This window comes from Capra hircus, chromosome 14, assembly GCF_001704415.2.
Source record: "Capra hircus breed San Clemente chromosome 14, ASM170441v1, whole genome shotgun sequence".
Taxonomy (NCBI): Eukaryota; Metazoa; Chordata; class Mammalia; order Artiodactyla; family Bovidae; genus Capra; species Capra hircus.
This window is the reverse complement of record NC_030821.1, coordinates 29924680-29939817: the sequence shown is the minus strand read 5'-3', so window position 1 is coordinate 29939817 and position 15138 is coordinate 29924680. Positions and strand designations below refer to the sequence as shown.

The following is a 15138-nucleotide window of genomic DNA, read 5'->3' as shown; positions in this document are numbered from 1 at the left end:
GTATAAATCACACAAGGAAGTAAAAAATCTGTAGTACCATATTGCACAACTTCAGGGAGTATGTAAATGGCATGCTCTGGAGCATAATTTGAAGGATTTGGTGTCTCAGTGGTAAAGAATCGACATGCCAACGCAGGTTTAATCCCTGGGTCAGGAAGATCCCCTGGAGAAGGAAATGGTAACTTACTCCAGTATTCTTCTGGGGAATTCTATGGACATAGGAATCTGGTGGGCTACAGTCCATAGGGTCAGTCACAAAGAGTCAGACATGACTGAGCAACTTAGCACATATTGAATACAGCATGAAAGTGCTCCCTGGAGTAGAGCAGTGTAGTAGCACTGGACAAAATCAGGCATTAAGAGGGTAAGAAATTTCCTGGATGCAGAGATGAGGCTGTAATGGAAGACATATATGAGAAAACTGGAAGGATAAAGGTTGTTATGAGAATGACTATTGGAACTGAATGTTTTGGTCGTAGCATAATTCTTGCTGATAACAAGAATATGAAGATGGTGGAATATAGCTGGTCTCAATGTGAAAAGCCTTAAGGCAACAATTGAAAATTTTCAGACTCCATATAGCAGGGAAGGCTGAAGTGCCAGACTCTTATAATCCTTATCTTCTCCTCTGTCTCTAACCCCTTAATAAATTCTGGTAATTTTCTCCCTGTAATATATTTTAAGTAAACAACCTCCTTTATACGTCTGTTGCCACAAGTTGGTCAAACTTTATCCACTCAAATCTAAAATGGCAACACAAGCTTCATAATTAGAATTACTGTTCATCATTCTTCTGTTTTGTAGTTTCCCCATACTGTGGCTAGTTTAGTTTTTCAAAAATATTTTCTACAGAAATTTTAGTTTCTCTGAAAGCTTTAGCAATTTTATGTTTTTATTTGAGAGATTCAAACACTATAGCCTGCTATTTGAGATTCTTCAGAAACTGATTATATCTCTGCTCTAATAATTACTGCTGGAATTTATTTAAAGTTTATGTCCCATGCCCATATGGAGTGAATATATTCTATTTTATTTAATCCTTATATCTCAAGATAGATAATATCATCTTTACTTTTATATAGGGAATTAAGTTTCAAAGAGGAGATATAACTTATTCAAGTAAGATCAGATTCAAAGTTAAAGCCAAGTATACATGCCTCTGGGGTCTATTTTATTTTTCACCTGTATCTCTTTGTTTACCACTTTTTTCCCAAATCCCCAGTTCACCGTGTAAATTACCTATGTTAACTAACCAAAAGTCCTCTTTTTTCCTCAACTATTAATATCATGGTATATGTTTTAACCACTATATATTTTCTCATAATATTCTTATCTTTGCTACTATTATATCAGTTTTCAAACTGCAGTGTTCATTAAAATCTCTTGGAAGACTTGTTAAATCACAAATAACTGGTTGCTAAGGTTCCAGAGTTGCTATTTCTGACAAGTTCTTAGGTGATGCTGAGGTTACTGCTCTGGGACCCCACCTTGAAAAACTTTGTTCTATATATTTGTACAAATTGAATATCTCTTAAAATATCCCCTGGAGGAGGGAATAGCAACCCACTCCAGTATTCTTACCTGGAGAGTCCCATGGACGGAGGAGCCTACCGAGTCCATGGAGTCGCAAAGAGTCAGACACGACTGAGCGACTAATACTAAAAGCTTAGTGCAAATAATGTCTTCCATTATATTTTTCTGTTACCAATTCAATCTTCAGTAAACACCTTCATGTCTAATCTCATATTGCATTTACTGTCTTCCGTATTCATGTGCCTCTTATGTTGATAGTTATCTTTATTTCTGCATGTCTTTGTCCATCTTCATGTATATATCTTTATTTGACTCTTTCTTTGTCTGTCTTATGTTTATATATAACTTATCGACCTTTTGTTATCTTATAAATTTTCTTCAAATTACAATGGCAAAAAGTTTGACTTCTATGTATACATTGTATTCAAGCATTTGATGCTGAATGTACACAGAGATCTAAGTTACTTTTTATCTTTGGTCTTTTTTCCCCCATTTTTACTTTAAGTCAAATTTCAGTTTTCTTCCAACCTGTACCATTCAGAATTTCTTTTGAAAGCATTTTATCATCCATATTTTTTTTTTTCTTTTTTGTGTCTGTTGCTGCATTTGAAGTTACACTGGAACATTTGCCTTTTGTCTGTAATTTACTTTAGGTGGGAAGTGTTGTGCAGTTCCACTGCAAAAAAGGACATCTTCTTCAAGGGTCTACAACACGGACTTGCCTTCCTGACCTCACTTGGAGTGGAATTCAGCCTGAGTGCATACGTAAGTATAAGAAATTATACTTATAAATGATAAGACTTTATATACATTATTTTCCAAGTGTGAAAATAAATTTATGTCCATGTAAATGGTGAGTAACATTATTTCTAGGTTATTATAAAATATAATTCACATATATAGTGTTATTACTATAGCATAACCCCATGCCCGGTGAGGAGCGTTATTTTTCAAGAATTCAGAAGGCACAGGGAACAGTTTTGTTCTTTTTGAAAAGCTCTTGTAACTGTGTTCAGTTTGGTCACATGGTAATTTTAGATAATGATGATTTTTTGGTTCATAGAAATGACCCATGACTCTGAAGTACTGTGAGATATAGGAGGCTCCAACACAGTAGTGACTCAGTCTTTTTTCACTTTTTTGTTAAACTCTGAGAACCTGAGTAAAGCTAGAAACATCCATGAAAAGAAATATGTATGTATACCTTAACCAAATCATTGAATATTGCTTAGAATTTCCTTAAGCTTCTAAATGTGCACTGACCATAAGTTGGAAGAACTGTAAACCATCCTTTTTGAATTATAGTTAGAAATAAATTTTAGCTGGTGAGTTATCCTTTTCTCCCCGCCCCCCTTCCTTCCTCATTTCAATCTCTTCCTCCATCTTTTTTGGGTGGAGAGAAAAATAAAGAGTATGCAGGAAAAGAAATACTCATCAGAAAGACATCTAGCTTTTAAGATTTCCTGAAGTCCAAATAAGGCCTGCAAATTTACTCTGTCCCTGTCAGAATCACCCAAATAATAATGGGGGCTCATGTGGATCCACAGTTTACTGAAAAGCAGTAGAACACTCCACTGAGAAGTCATGTCACATGCCTGGCTGGCTTATACTTAAATACAGCAAAATTCCCTAAAAGAGAATTCCTTTGAGTGTGTACGTACTTTAGAACAGCTGTGTGGGATGTGACTAGACCTTTCATAGTAAACCAAGATTCTTTGGAGACCTGCACTTGGCATATAATGATTTAAATAAAATTAAGTAGCTTCTGTTACTGCAGAGCATATCTGAATTTCTAACATGTGCATAATTAGGGTTAAGAATATGGCAGAAACAGACTATTTGTGTTTATTTCCCCAATGAGAATGAACTTTTATTAACTAAGTTATATTAAATATAAGCCATATAACATTATTTTTACATGTGTTAAAATATTAGATATTATTTATAGTTTAGTTGTTTCTCTACTAAGAAAAAAATGCAAAAATTATTTTCCAAACAAATTTGTCCACAGAACATTCTTTCTCAGACAGGGTCTATATTCATGAACACATGATTAGATATGTCTTATTTAGCAGGAGGATTCTTCATAGCATCTCTTACTGACTAAGAAGGGAGTGGTTATCCTAAGACACAAAACAAGGAAACTGAGGGGCAGGGTCAAGTAGTGTCGTAAGTGAAATAGCGGAGTTAAGAGAGAGATTTAGTAATGGGTGAAACCATGGAGGAAAGGAGACAAAAAAATCAAATGAATGAAAAATTACTGCTAGCATATGGACCTACAATATGACCAGAAAATGCCATGTGCAAAAAATTATTCAGTTGTACTTTCTACATTAGGAATATTAATAGCAAAGCAACATATTGAATTGTGATTGAATTTAACTTTAGAAACATGCCTTTTAATTTAAATAAATATAATAAATGAAAAATTACAAATTAATATTTCCTAAACTGGTACAGAAAATCTGAGTTTGACAAACTTTAAGAGTTATCTTACTGCAGGAGTTAATAGATTCTTTAAAATGCTAATATATACTGACTCTCCAGAATACATCTTTTATTTTTTCTCCATTTTTTAACATCCACCAGTGTTCCAGAGATGATTGTTTAGAAAATGCTAGTCTGTGAAAACATTTACATTTACATTGATAAGCTTTCCTTGATGCATTGGAATATCTAAAGGTATACTTATATAAAGGCATTGTTGTTGTTTAGTCACTAAGTCATGTCTAACTCTTTTGCCACCCCATAAAAGAGCCAGGCTCCTCTGTCCATGGGATTTCCCAGGCAAGAATATTGGAATGGGTGGCCATCCAGGGACTGAACCTGCATCTCCTGCATTAGGCTCATTCTTTACTTCTGAGTTACCAAGGAAGCCCGTATAAAGGCGTTAACATACCTATAAAAATATATAATGATTCCAATCTCAAAATTTTATAACATGTCTATAAAAGTGAACTTTTTTTTTCTTTCTTTAACATAGCCCACAGCTGTAAACAGCCAGAAACTCCTGCTCATGCAAATGTGGTAGGGATGGACCTCCCATCCCATGGGTATACATTAGTTTATACCTGCCAGCCTGGCTTCTTCTTAGCTGGTGGAACAGAACATAGAGTGTGTAGATCCGATAACACCTGGACTGGAAAAGTTCCTGTTTGTGAAGGTAAGTTTTCTCTATAAAAGCTTGCAACAGAAGATTTTGTACTGTCTTGGATTTCCTCAGATATGAGACAAAAAAATAATTAATTAACTTAGGAACCAAAGTAGAAGTGATGTAGTCATTTCATGCTCTGTTTTTTTCTTCTTACCTTAATTACTTTTCCTAGTTCTCTGCTCACAATAGGTGTATTAGTTTTCTAAGGCCACCATAAAAATGTACTACAATCTGGATGGCTTGAAAGAATAGAAATTTATTCTCTCACAGTTCTGAGGCCAGAAACCTAAACTCAAGGTGTCAGCAAGGCCCTGTATCCTCAAAGGGCTCTAGGGAAGAATCATTCCTTACCTCTTCCTAGCTTCCTATGGCTTCTGGCTATCCCTGGCTTTCCGTGGCTCCTAAAGGCCTCCTAAATTCTGCTTCTGTTTTCACAGGGCATTTTTTCCTATGTATCTCTGCACGTCCTCCTCACTTAGAAAAGCAGCAGTCATTGGATTTAAGGATTATCTCAGTAATATGTCACCTCAGGATTCCTACCTTTTTACATCTTCAAAAACTCTGTTTCCAAATTAGGTCATGATCTGAGGTTCCTGGTGAGCATTAATTTGGAACATAAAATATTCAGCCCACTTCAGTAGTGAAAACTGCTCCCAGCATTCCTGAGTTTATATCCTTCTGGTAGAGTAAGTCTGGTAGAAAGCCTTTCCCAAAACTTGGTTAGGGAGGCAGTATCCAGAAGTCTCATTGTCACAGGTTTTAATATAATCAATCTCCAAATTCCTTTCTCAGTCAGGATTATATGACAGTTTGACCATATCTAGGTGCTATGTTAACCTGTGTAGCTGCTTTACTTGATCAGAACAGTTTCCATCTGGACAAGATATGATGAGTTTACCAGAGGAAAAACAGTTTCCAGAAGAAGGAATAAAGGAAGTTTTTCTGGAATTCTTAATAAAGTCATCAATACATTTTTTTTTCAGGCCTTTAGTTCTTGACGTCTTGAAGCATTCACAAATGTAAATGACTTTCTCCTTGTGAAATGTTTCATTGTCTTTGCTTCTGTAGGGCACTACAGATTGTTTTCTTTTTAAAGTTTTTTTCATGACAGAAATCCCTTTTATGTGAGATCTTATTCTTTTATTTACTTGTCATTGTCTTTCTCCACTCTCCTATCCTTTCATCTGCCCTTTTTTGACTAGAATATAAGCACATACACACACACACAAAAGGCAAAAACTGTGTCAATGTATTTACAAGTTTAATTTTGATTACTGGAGCAGTGCCTTATATGTGAAAAGTGTTTAATCAGTATTTGTTGAATAAATAAATATTTTATCTCCTCAAATTTCTGGGACACATTCTCCATTTCCTTTTTAAGCTTAATATTTTCTATCTTTTCTAAAGCTCAGTTCTTTGTTTTCTTTTTCTTTCATTCAGTGTCCTCTCCCTAGGTGATCTAATTCATTCAAGCCAATGACTTAGTCTCCTCTATGAAGATTATTTACAAATTAATATTTCTAGCTCATATATCTGCTTTTAATCCCAGACTTATATTTTCAATTCCTTACCTGATATTGCTTCATGAATTTCTCAAAGATATTTAAATAATACATGCAAATATAAACTCATCAATTTCCCTTCACCATTGTTGTCTCTTGATGTTCCCTAACTTTGTGGTACCATCATCACATAATAAATAGAAATCTAGTAATCACCTTTGACATCTTCCTGTCCCTTTAGGTCCACCAGAATTTTAGTAGCTTTAGACAAAAAAATCTATCCACTTCTCAGTTTATCATCACTACTACAGCAGTTTAACTCAGCATTATCTCTACTGAGACTACTGAAATGGCCTTTTAAGTTCTCTGTCCAAATCAATACCTACTTGTTTCCAAATTGTTCTCTATCTTGCAGCCAAGGGGATGTTCACCCAAATAACTTCTCTTTAAAGACTTTAAAGACATTACGTTGTTCTTAGGTAAAAGATGTACATCTTTACAGGTCCACAAGCACTGCATATCAGAGCTGCTTCAACTTTGCAGACATATCCAGCACCTCACATGATTCTGAGCTCCTTTTGGTTAGGCTTTAAACTTTAAGTCTTTACCTTTGAGTCTCGTCAATTTCTTATGACACCGTGGGATACCTTAACAATTTTTTTACTCAGTTTTTCTTCCTCTCTCTTTTTTGGCCATGCCACAGAGCTCATGGGATCCTAGTTGCCTGACCAGGGATTGAACCGGGGCCTGACCTATAAAGGAGCTGAGTGCTAACCACAGGATCACCAGTGAATTCCCTATAATTTTTAACTCCTAAGCACGAAACCTATCCAAATTATTTGCCTTTAAGCAATAGGAACATACCCTTAGCCCTCAGCTTCAATATTGGAATCAATTATTTCCATGTTGATTTATGCCTTTAAAATAAGAAATAGGATGCAAAAGATGCTACCTTAGATGCTAAGGTAGCATTAAAATAAGAAATAGGATGCAAAAGTGCTACCTTAGATGCTAAGGCAGCACTAATATTCTCTTGCCACACTGGATTCTAATGAAGATAATTATTAAGATTGTTAGCTGTACAACAGTAATGTTGAGTGGGGACTGAGATGCTATAGTGAACAGAACGTTTTGGAGAAAATTATGATATGTCAGAGAATAAAATTGACAAGGCATCACATTGTGTATGTGTGTCTGTATATGTGTGTTATTAATTATATTAAATTTTGTAAATGTTTTTGTTTCTTTTCATAGCTGGTTCCAAAATATTGGTAAAAGATCCTAGACCTGCACTTGGAACACCCAGCCCAAAGCTAAGTGGTTAGTCCTTTCAAATGCTTTTCTAGTAGTCATGGTTTCTAAAGGTGATCATTAACAAAGTGACAACCATTTATTTAGAAAACTATATTTCAACATGGAAATATGATGCATTTTACAGTTTGGAATTTGAAATTTTAAAATGTATATTATAAGATGTTGAATTTCAAGCAGTGTAATACTGTGACATGTTAATACCCAAAAATATTTTGTATAGTTCTCTCTATGAAATTTCCCTTCAAGAATATCTGCAAATAGTTTTAAAATAATGGCAATGTTTTATTTAAAATACTAAAATCAAAATGAGGCTTATATATAATATTTAAATGTAATTTTTTTAAAGAAGGAAACAAATACACTTGGAGTTGAGAGTAAAAGTTTACCAACTTCTAGAACTTGTTCAGTTTATTTTCAATAATTTGATTTAAAACTAAAATTATTTAATCATTAAACATAGGGAACTTGAAATCCTACAGCCATAATGTAATTCCCATTTTATGCACTGCCTACCCTAAAACTCTGGAAAAGATACTTTCTACATCTGGGCATCCATTTCTTTATCTATACAAAAAAATAATAGTAATGATTAGATTAATATGAACAAACTTCATGGGAATGAAGTACAAAGTGCTTAGCTCATGGTAGGGCCTCAGTATATGAGACCTGCTTTTTAACGTGTTAGTAAATATTATATTTACATGGTAGAAATGAAGAGATACACACAGAATTAAAGCCTCAGCATCTAATCTTTACCTTGGAAATAGATTTGGTCCATTTGTAATTAGCCAGGTACAATGTTGCTGCTGCTAAGTCACTTCAGTCGTGTCCGACTCTGTGCGACCCCATAGACGGCAGCCCACCAGGCTCCTCTGTCCCTGGGATTCTTCAGGCAAGAACATTGGAGTGGGTTGCCATTTCCTTCTCCAATGCAGGAAAGTGAAAAGTGAAAGTGAAGTCACTCAATCGTGTCCAACTCTTCATGACCCCATGGACTGCAGCCTACCAGGCTCCTGTGCCCATGGGGTTTTCCAGACAAGAGTACTGGAGTGGGTTGCCATTTCCTTCTCCAAGGTACAATGTTAGAATGTAATATTTGTTGGTTTCAGAAGTTCTCAGTGTACATATAGTGGAAATGGACTGCCTACCAAAAAAAAAAAAAATCAGTTTGAAAAACTGATTTTTAAAAAATAAAAAAAAGAAAAAAAGAAAAACTGATTTTTTTCAACAGTCAGTGAAAACAGACTGAATTTCTCTACAGTAACCAATGAATATGTCATCATAAGAGAGAAATCATTTCATGGACTCAGAAAACCACAGTGGTCAATCAATGCCCAGAACTCTCCAAGAAAGATGCTTTATCTGGGAGCCAGAAGGGTGCTCAGATAATAGCTCCAGCACATAGAGTATAACCTTAGACTGTCTGCAGCAAAATATGGCCAGTGTCCACCAATCAGGCTGACAATTTTTTTTTTAGAATATGGAAGAACTAAACAAAAAACTAATATATGTGATATAATATTTAAAAAAACTGTCAGTTGCTCAGTCATGTCCAACTGTCTGCAACCCTATGGAGTGGTATAATATATATACATATAAAGATTTCTCATCAACCAATGAAATAATATATATTTTCTTTAAAATTTCATGAGAAAGCTATGAGAATTGATCATATATCAAGAAATAAATAAATCAACATAAATTTCAAAGCAAAGTAAGCCTTATCTGACCATGATGCAGTTGAAAGTCAATAAGAAAATTGATAATTTTTTTAAATGCCTCAGTGTTTGGAAATTAAGAACAAAATTAATACTAATGAATAACTTATGAATTGAGGAAGAAATTAAAATGGAAAATATAGCAATAGAGCTTAATTATGCTGAAAAATCTAAATATCAAAACTTGGGTACTAGAAAAGGTAAAGATGTGAAGGAAATATAAAGCTTTAAACCTAAATATTAGAAGAAAAGAAAGCCAAAGAATCGATTAATGTCCTATTAAGAATATATAAAAAGTATAATGGAATGATGAAAATAAAGCAGAATTCAGTATAATATAAATGAACAAATAAACCAGAAAAATCTGAAGATATAATAAAAGAATCTCAACAGAGCCAAAGGTAGTTCTTTTAAAAAATGTTCAAAGTGACAAATTTCTGGTAAGACTGATAAAGAAAGGAACAAAAATTAAATAAAATTTCAAAAGAAAATGTGATAATTAGAGAATATAATGAATAAATCAATATATATAACAGAAAATACCAGACCACCTTAACCTGCCTCCAGAGAAATTTGTATGCAAATCAAGAAGCAACAATTAAAATTGGTCATGGAACAATAAGTGGTTCAAAATTTGTATAAGAGACATCAAGTATGTATTCTATCACCGTTATTATTCATCTTATATGCAGAGTACATCATGCAAAATGCTGGACTGGATGAATCTCAAGGTGGAATCAAGATTGCCAGGAGAAATATCAATAACCACAGATATGCAGATAACACCACCCTAATGGAAGAAACTGGAAAAGGTCAGTTTTCATTGCAATCCCAAAGAAAGGCAGTGCCAAAGAATGCTCAAACTACCGCACAATTGCACTCATCTCACACGCTAGTAAAGTAATGCTCAAAATTCTCCAAGCCAGGGTTCAGCAATACGTGAACCGTGAACTTCCAGATGTTCAAGCTGGTTTTTGAAAAGGCAGAGGAACCAGAGATCAAATTGCCAACATCTGCTGGATCATGGAAAAAGCAAGAGAGTTCCAGAAAAACATCTATTTCTGCTTTATTGACTATGCCAAAGCCTTTGACTGTGTGGATCACAATAAACTGTGGACAATTCTGAAAGAGATGGGAATACCAGACCACCTGACCTGCCTCTTGAGAAACCTATATGCAGGTCAGGAGGCAACAGTTAGAACTGGAATTGGAACAACAGACTGGTTCCAAATAGGAAAAGGAGTACATCAAGGCTGTATATTGTCAGCCTGCTTATTTAACTTATATGCAGAGTACATCATGAGAAACGCTGGGCTGTGAGAAGCACAAGCTGGTATCAAGATTGCTGGGAGAAATATCAATAACCTCAGATATGCAGATGACACCACCCTTATGGCAGAAAGTGAAGAGGAACTCAAAAGCCTCTTGATGAAAGTAAAAGAGGAGAGTGAAAATGTTGGCTTAAAGCTCAACATTCAGAAAATCAAGATCATGGCATCTGGTCCCATCACTTCATGGGAAATAGATGGGGAAACAGTGGAAACAGTGTCAGACTTTATTTTTGCAGGCTCCAAAATCATGGCAGATGATGACTGCAACCATAAAATTAAAAGACACTTATTCCTTGGAAGGAAAGTTATGACCAACCTAGATAGCATATTCAAAAGCAGAGACATTACTTTGCCGACTAAGGTCCATCTAGTCAAGGCTATGGTTTTTCCATTGGTCATGTATGGATGTGAGAGTTGGACTGTGAAGAAAGCTGAGCACCAAAGAATTGATGCTTTTGAACTGTGGTATTGGAAAAGACTCTTGAGAGTCCCTTAGACTGCATGGAGATCCAACCAGTCCATTCTGAAGCAGATCAGCCCTGGAATTTCTTTGGAAGGAATGATGCTGAAGCTGAAACTCCAGTACTTTGGCCACCTCATGCGAAGAGTTGACTCATTGGAAAAGACTCTGATGCTGGGAGAGATTGGGGACAGGAGGAGAAGGGGATGACCGAGGATGAGATGGCTGGATGCCATCACGGACTCGATGTATGTGAGTCTGAATGAACTCCGGGAGATGGTGATAGACAGGGAGGCCTGGCATGCTGTGATTCATGGGGTTGCAAAGAGTCAGACACGACTGAGCGACTGGACTGACTGCCTGGATGGAAGAAAGCAAAGAGGAACTAAAGAGCTTCTTGATGAAAGTGAAATAGGAGAATGAAAAAGCTGACTTAAAACTGAACTTTCAGAAAACTAAGATCATGGCATCTGGTCCCATCACTAAATGGCAAATAGATGGGGGAAAAATGAAAAACAATGGCAGACTTTATTTTCTGGGCTCCAAAACCACTGTGAATGGTAAATGAAGCTATGAAATTAAAAGACACTTGCTCCTTGGAAGAAAAGCTGTGACAATCCTAGACAACATATTTAAAAGCAGAGACATCACTTTGCTGACAAAGGTCCGTATAGTCAAAGTTATGGTTTTGTCAAAGTTATGGTTTTGTCAAAGCTACGGATGTGAGAGTTGGATTATAAAGAAGGCTGAGTGTCAAAGAATTGATGCTTTCAAACTGTGGTGTTGGAGAAAACTCTTGAGAGTCCTTTGGACAGCAAGGAGATTAAACCAGTCAATCAGAAAGGAAATCAGTCCTGAATATTCATTGGAAGGACTGATGCTGAAACTGAAGCACCAATACTTTAGCCACCTAATTCGAAGAGTTGACTCAGTGGAAAAAACCCTGGGAAAGATTGAAGGCCGGAGGAAACGGGGATGATAAAAGATGAGATGGTTGGATGGCATCACTGAATCAGTGGTCATGAGTGATAGTAGCTCAGTTGTGTCCAACTCTTTGCAACCCCTTGGATGTAGACTGGCAGGCTCCTCTGTCCATGGAATTCTCAAGGCAAGAATACTGGAGTGGGTTGCTATTTCCTTCTCCAGGGTAATGGACATGAGTTTGAGCAAAACTCCAGGAGATAGTGAAGGACAGGGAAGTCCATGGGTTCACAAAATGTCTGGCACAACTGAATGACTAAACAACATAAATTACATAATTGTCAATTTTTTTTTAAGTTAAATATTGACAAGGTACTCGAAAAGTGTATCTTTACATAACTAATAGGGAAAAATGAGCAATACTATAAGAAATAAAGTAGTGGTTAAAGCTATTTCTGCAAGAAAAAAATATGCCTCTACTGATAAGCTCTACACAATTTTGAAGGAACAGAACAGATCATCTCAGTTTTATAAAAACTATTACAGAGGCTCATTTTATGGGTCCAATATAACTCTAATAACTCAAGTAAAAATGTTATAAAAAGGAAAAAATTATAGGCCCATTTGATATAGGATTATACATTAAAAAGTCCGACTTAAAGCCTTAGTGAATTAAATACAGTTGACTCTTGAACAGCAAGTGGATTAAAGGTGCTGGCACTCAGTGCAATCAAAAAACCTGTATATACCTTGTAGTCAACCCTCAGTCTGTGTTTCTTCTTTACCCAAGATTCCTTTGTATTGGGGATTCTACATCCATGAATTCAGCCAATCATGGATCAATATAGTAGTACTCTAGTTCTTACTATTGAAAAAAATATGTGCATAAGCGGAGCCTCACAGTTTAAATCCATGTTGTTCAAGGATCAACTGTACAACATTATCATAAAGATGAAACTATTGACAAATTGTTTTAATGATGGATATACGTAGATATTTTCATGGTAGGTAACTAATCCTTAAACATAATCTATCCCATTAAAAAGGTAACATCACAAATTATGAACACCACAATACTAGTACAGAAACTATTTTATAAGATTGAACATCTGTTTATAATTTTTAAAGAGTTTTAATAAATTAGAAAGAAAAAGAATTTCTTTAACCTGGGTAAAGGTAGCTATAAAACTCTAGAGCAATTTCATCTAAAGTGGGAAAATATTAGAAACATTTCACTTAAAATCATGACACAGTGATTAGATTACCCCAAAGAAACAATAATTTGGCAGTGGTATCAAAGTCAGGAACATGGCAGTGCTATCAGGCCCATGAGACAAAGTTTAAATTCAAAAATGTCTTTGAAAAAAAAAAAGATCATAATCATCAAAACTCCCTTTCACTGTGCTTCACATCAGCTTTAGTTGGATAACGTTTTAGAGTTTACAAGAACTACTGAATAAGTAGTTTAAATCTTTAATTTAAATCACGTTTAAATCTCATATTAGACTCAACAGTAGAAAGTATTATCATCTCCATTGTACTTAGGGATTTAAATGACCAAATGGTGTCTACCTCCCGGCCTGTCATGACTCGGATTTCTCGGTTGTGTGTAGGAAAGGTGGAGGTTGGTGGTGGCATGCTGGAGCCTACAGGTAGAGCTTTGCTCTAGCCAGTTCTGTGCATTCTTTCAAACTGCATTCAGTGATGTCATGTTTATAGTTTGAAAACTGCAATTATGGAAATATATATACTATAGAATCAGCAAATACTGTTCATACAAATCAATTTGTAGATTTGTTTTCTGAAGTGCCTGTGTTAAACGTTTACAACCAGATCAATAATTTATCCTGATACAGTGTAGCTGCTGCCAATATCTACTTCTTTTCACCGCTGTGTTCTTCTCCCATTGGAGTTCTCTTTAATCTCTTTTAACTAACCTTCTTAATTCCCCTAAGCACCATGGACAAGATCACCAGATGTAGCAGATTTTTGTTAAATATTCAGAAGTAGCAAAGAGAAATCATAGTACAGGCCAGGGGGAAATAAACAATGAGAAAGATAAGAATAGCGTGTTTATTGAGTACCTACTAATTTGCCAGGCACTGCTATTAGAATGTCTTTCTCCCTTGCTGTTCCTCTTACCTCTCCAACTGGGAGTCCATTACCTCCAAATTCCAGATCTTTCTAGTGCAGGATAATTTCACTTGTCACTCCCTCCCCCAAAAAATTTTAGGTATATTTTTCAACTTAACTGCTCTTTAAGTTGAACAGTTTTATGAAGACATACAAGACTTTCTAGAGCTAATTCCCCCAAAAGATGTCCTTTTCATTATAGGGGACTGGAATGCAAAAGTAGGAAGTCAAGAAACACCTGGAGTAACAGGCAAATTTGGCCTAGAGTACAGAATGAAGTAGGGCAAAGGCTAATAGAGTTCTGCCAAGAGAATGTGTTGGTCATAGCAAACACCCTTTTCCAACAACACAAGAGAAGACTCTACACATGGACATCACCAGATGGTCAACACTGAAATCAGATTGATTATATTCTTTGTAGCCAAAGATGGAGAAGCTCTATACAGTCAGAAAAACAAGACTGGGAGCTGACTGTGGCTCAGATCATGAACTCCTTACTGCCAAATTCAGATTTAAATTGAAGAAAGTGGGGGAAACCACTAGACCATTCAGGTATGACCTAAATCAAATGCCTTATGACTATATAGTGGAAGTGAGAAATAGATTTAAGGGACTAGATCTGATAGACAGAATGCCTGATGAACTATGGATGGAAGTTCATGACATTGTATAGGAGGCAGGAATCAAGACCATCCCCAAGAAAAAGAAATGCAAAAAAAGAAAAATGGCCCTATGAGGAGGCCTTACAAATATCTGTGAAAAGAAGAGAAGCCAAAAGCAAAGGAAAAAAGGAAAGATATACCCATTTGAATGCAGAGTTCCAAAGAATAGCAAGGAAGGATAAGAAAGCCTTCCTCAGTGATCAGTGCAAAGAAATAGAGGAAAACAATAGAAGGGGAAAGACTAGAGATCTCTTCAAGAAAATTAGAGATGCCAAGGGAACATTTCATGCAAAGATGAGCTTGATAAAGAACATAAATGGTATGGACCTAACAGAAGCAGAAGATATTAAGAAGAGGTGGCAGAATACACAGAAGAACTGTACAAAAAAAGATCTTCGTGACCCAGATAA

The 15138-nt window shown here is 35.7% G+C and overlaps 1 protein-coding gene across 1 annotated transcript in view; it reads left to right on the top strand.

Annotated features, from left to right (window-relative positions):
• LOC108633261 (CUB and sushi domain-containing protein 3) overlaps nt 1-15138 on the top strand; it is an 83223-nt gene that overhangs the window by 51710 nt on the left and 16375 nt on the right. Inside the window, exons 14-16 of the mRNA XM_018058088.1 lie at nt 2187-2298; nt 4517-4696; nt 7444-7509. Of these exons, the coding sequence (XP_017913577.1) occupies nt 2187-2298; nt 4517-4696; nt 7444-7509 (358 nt within the window). The remainder of the gene's footprint in view (nt 1-2186; nt 2299-4516; nt 4697-7443; nt 7510-15138) is intronic.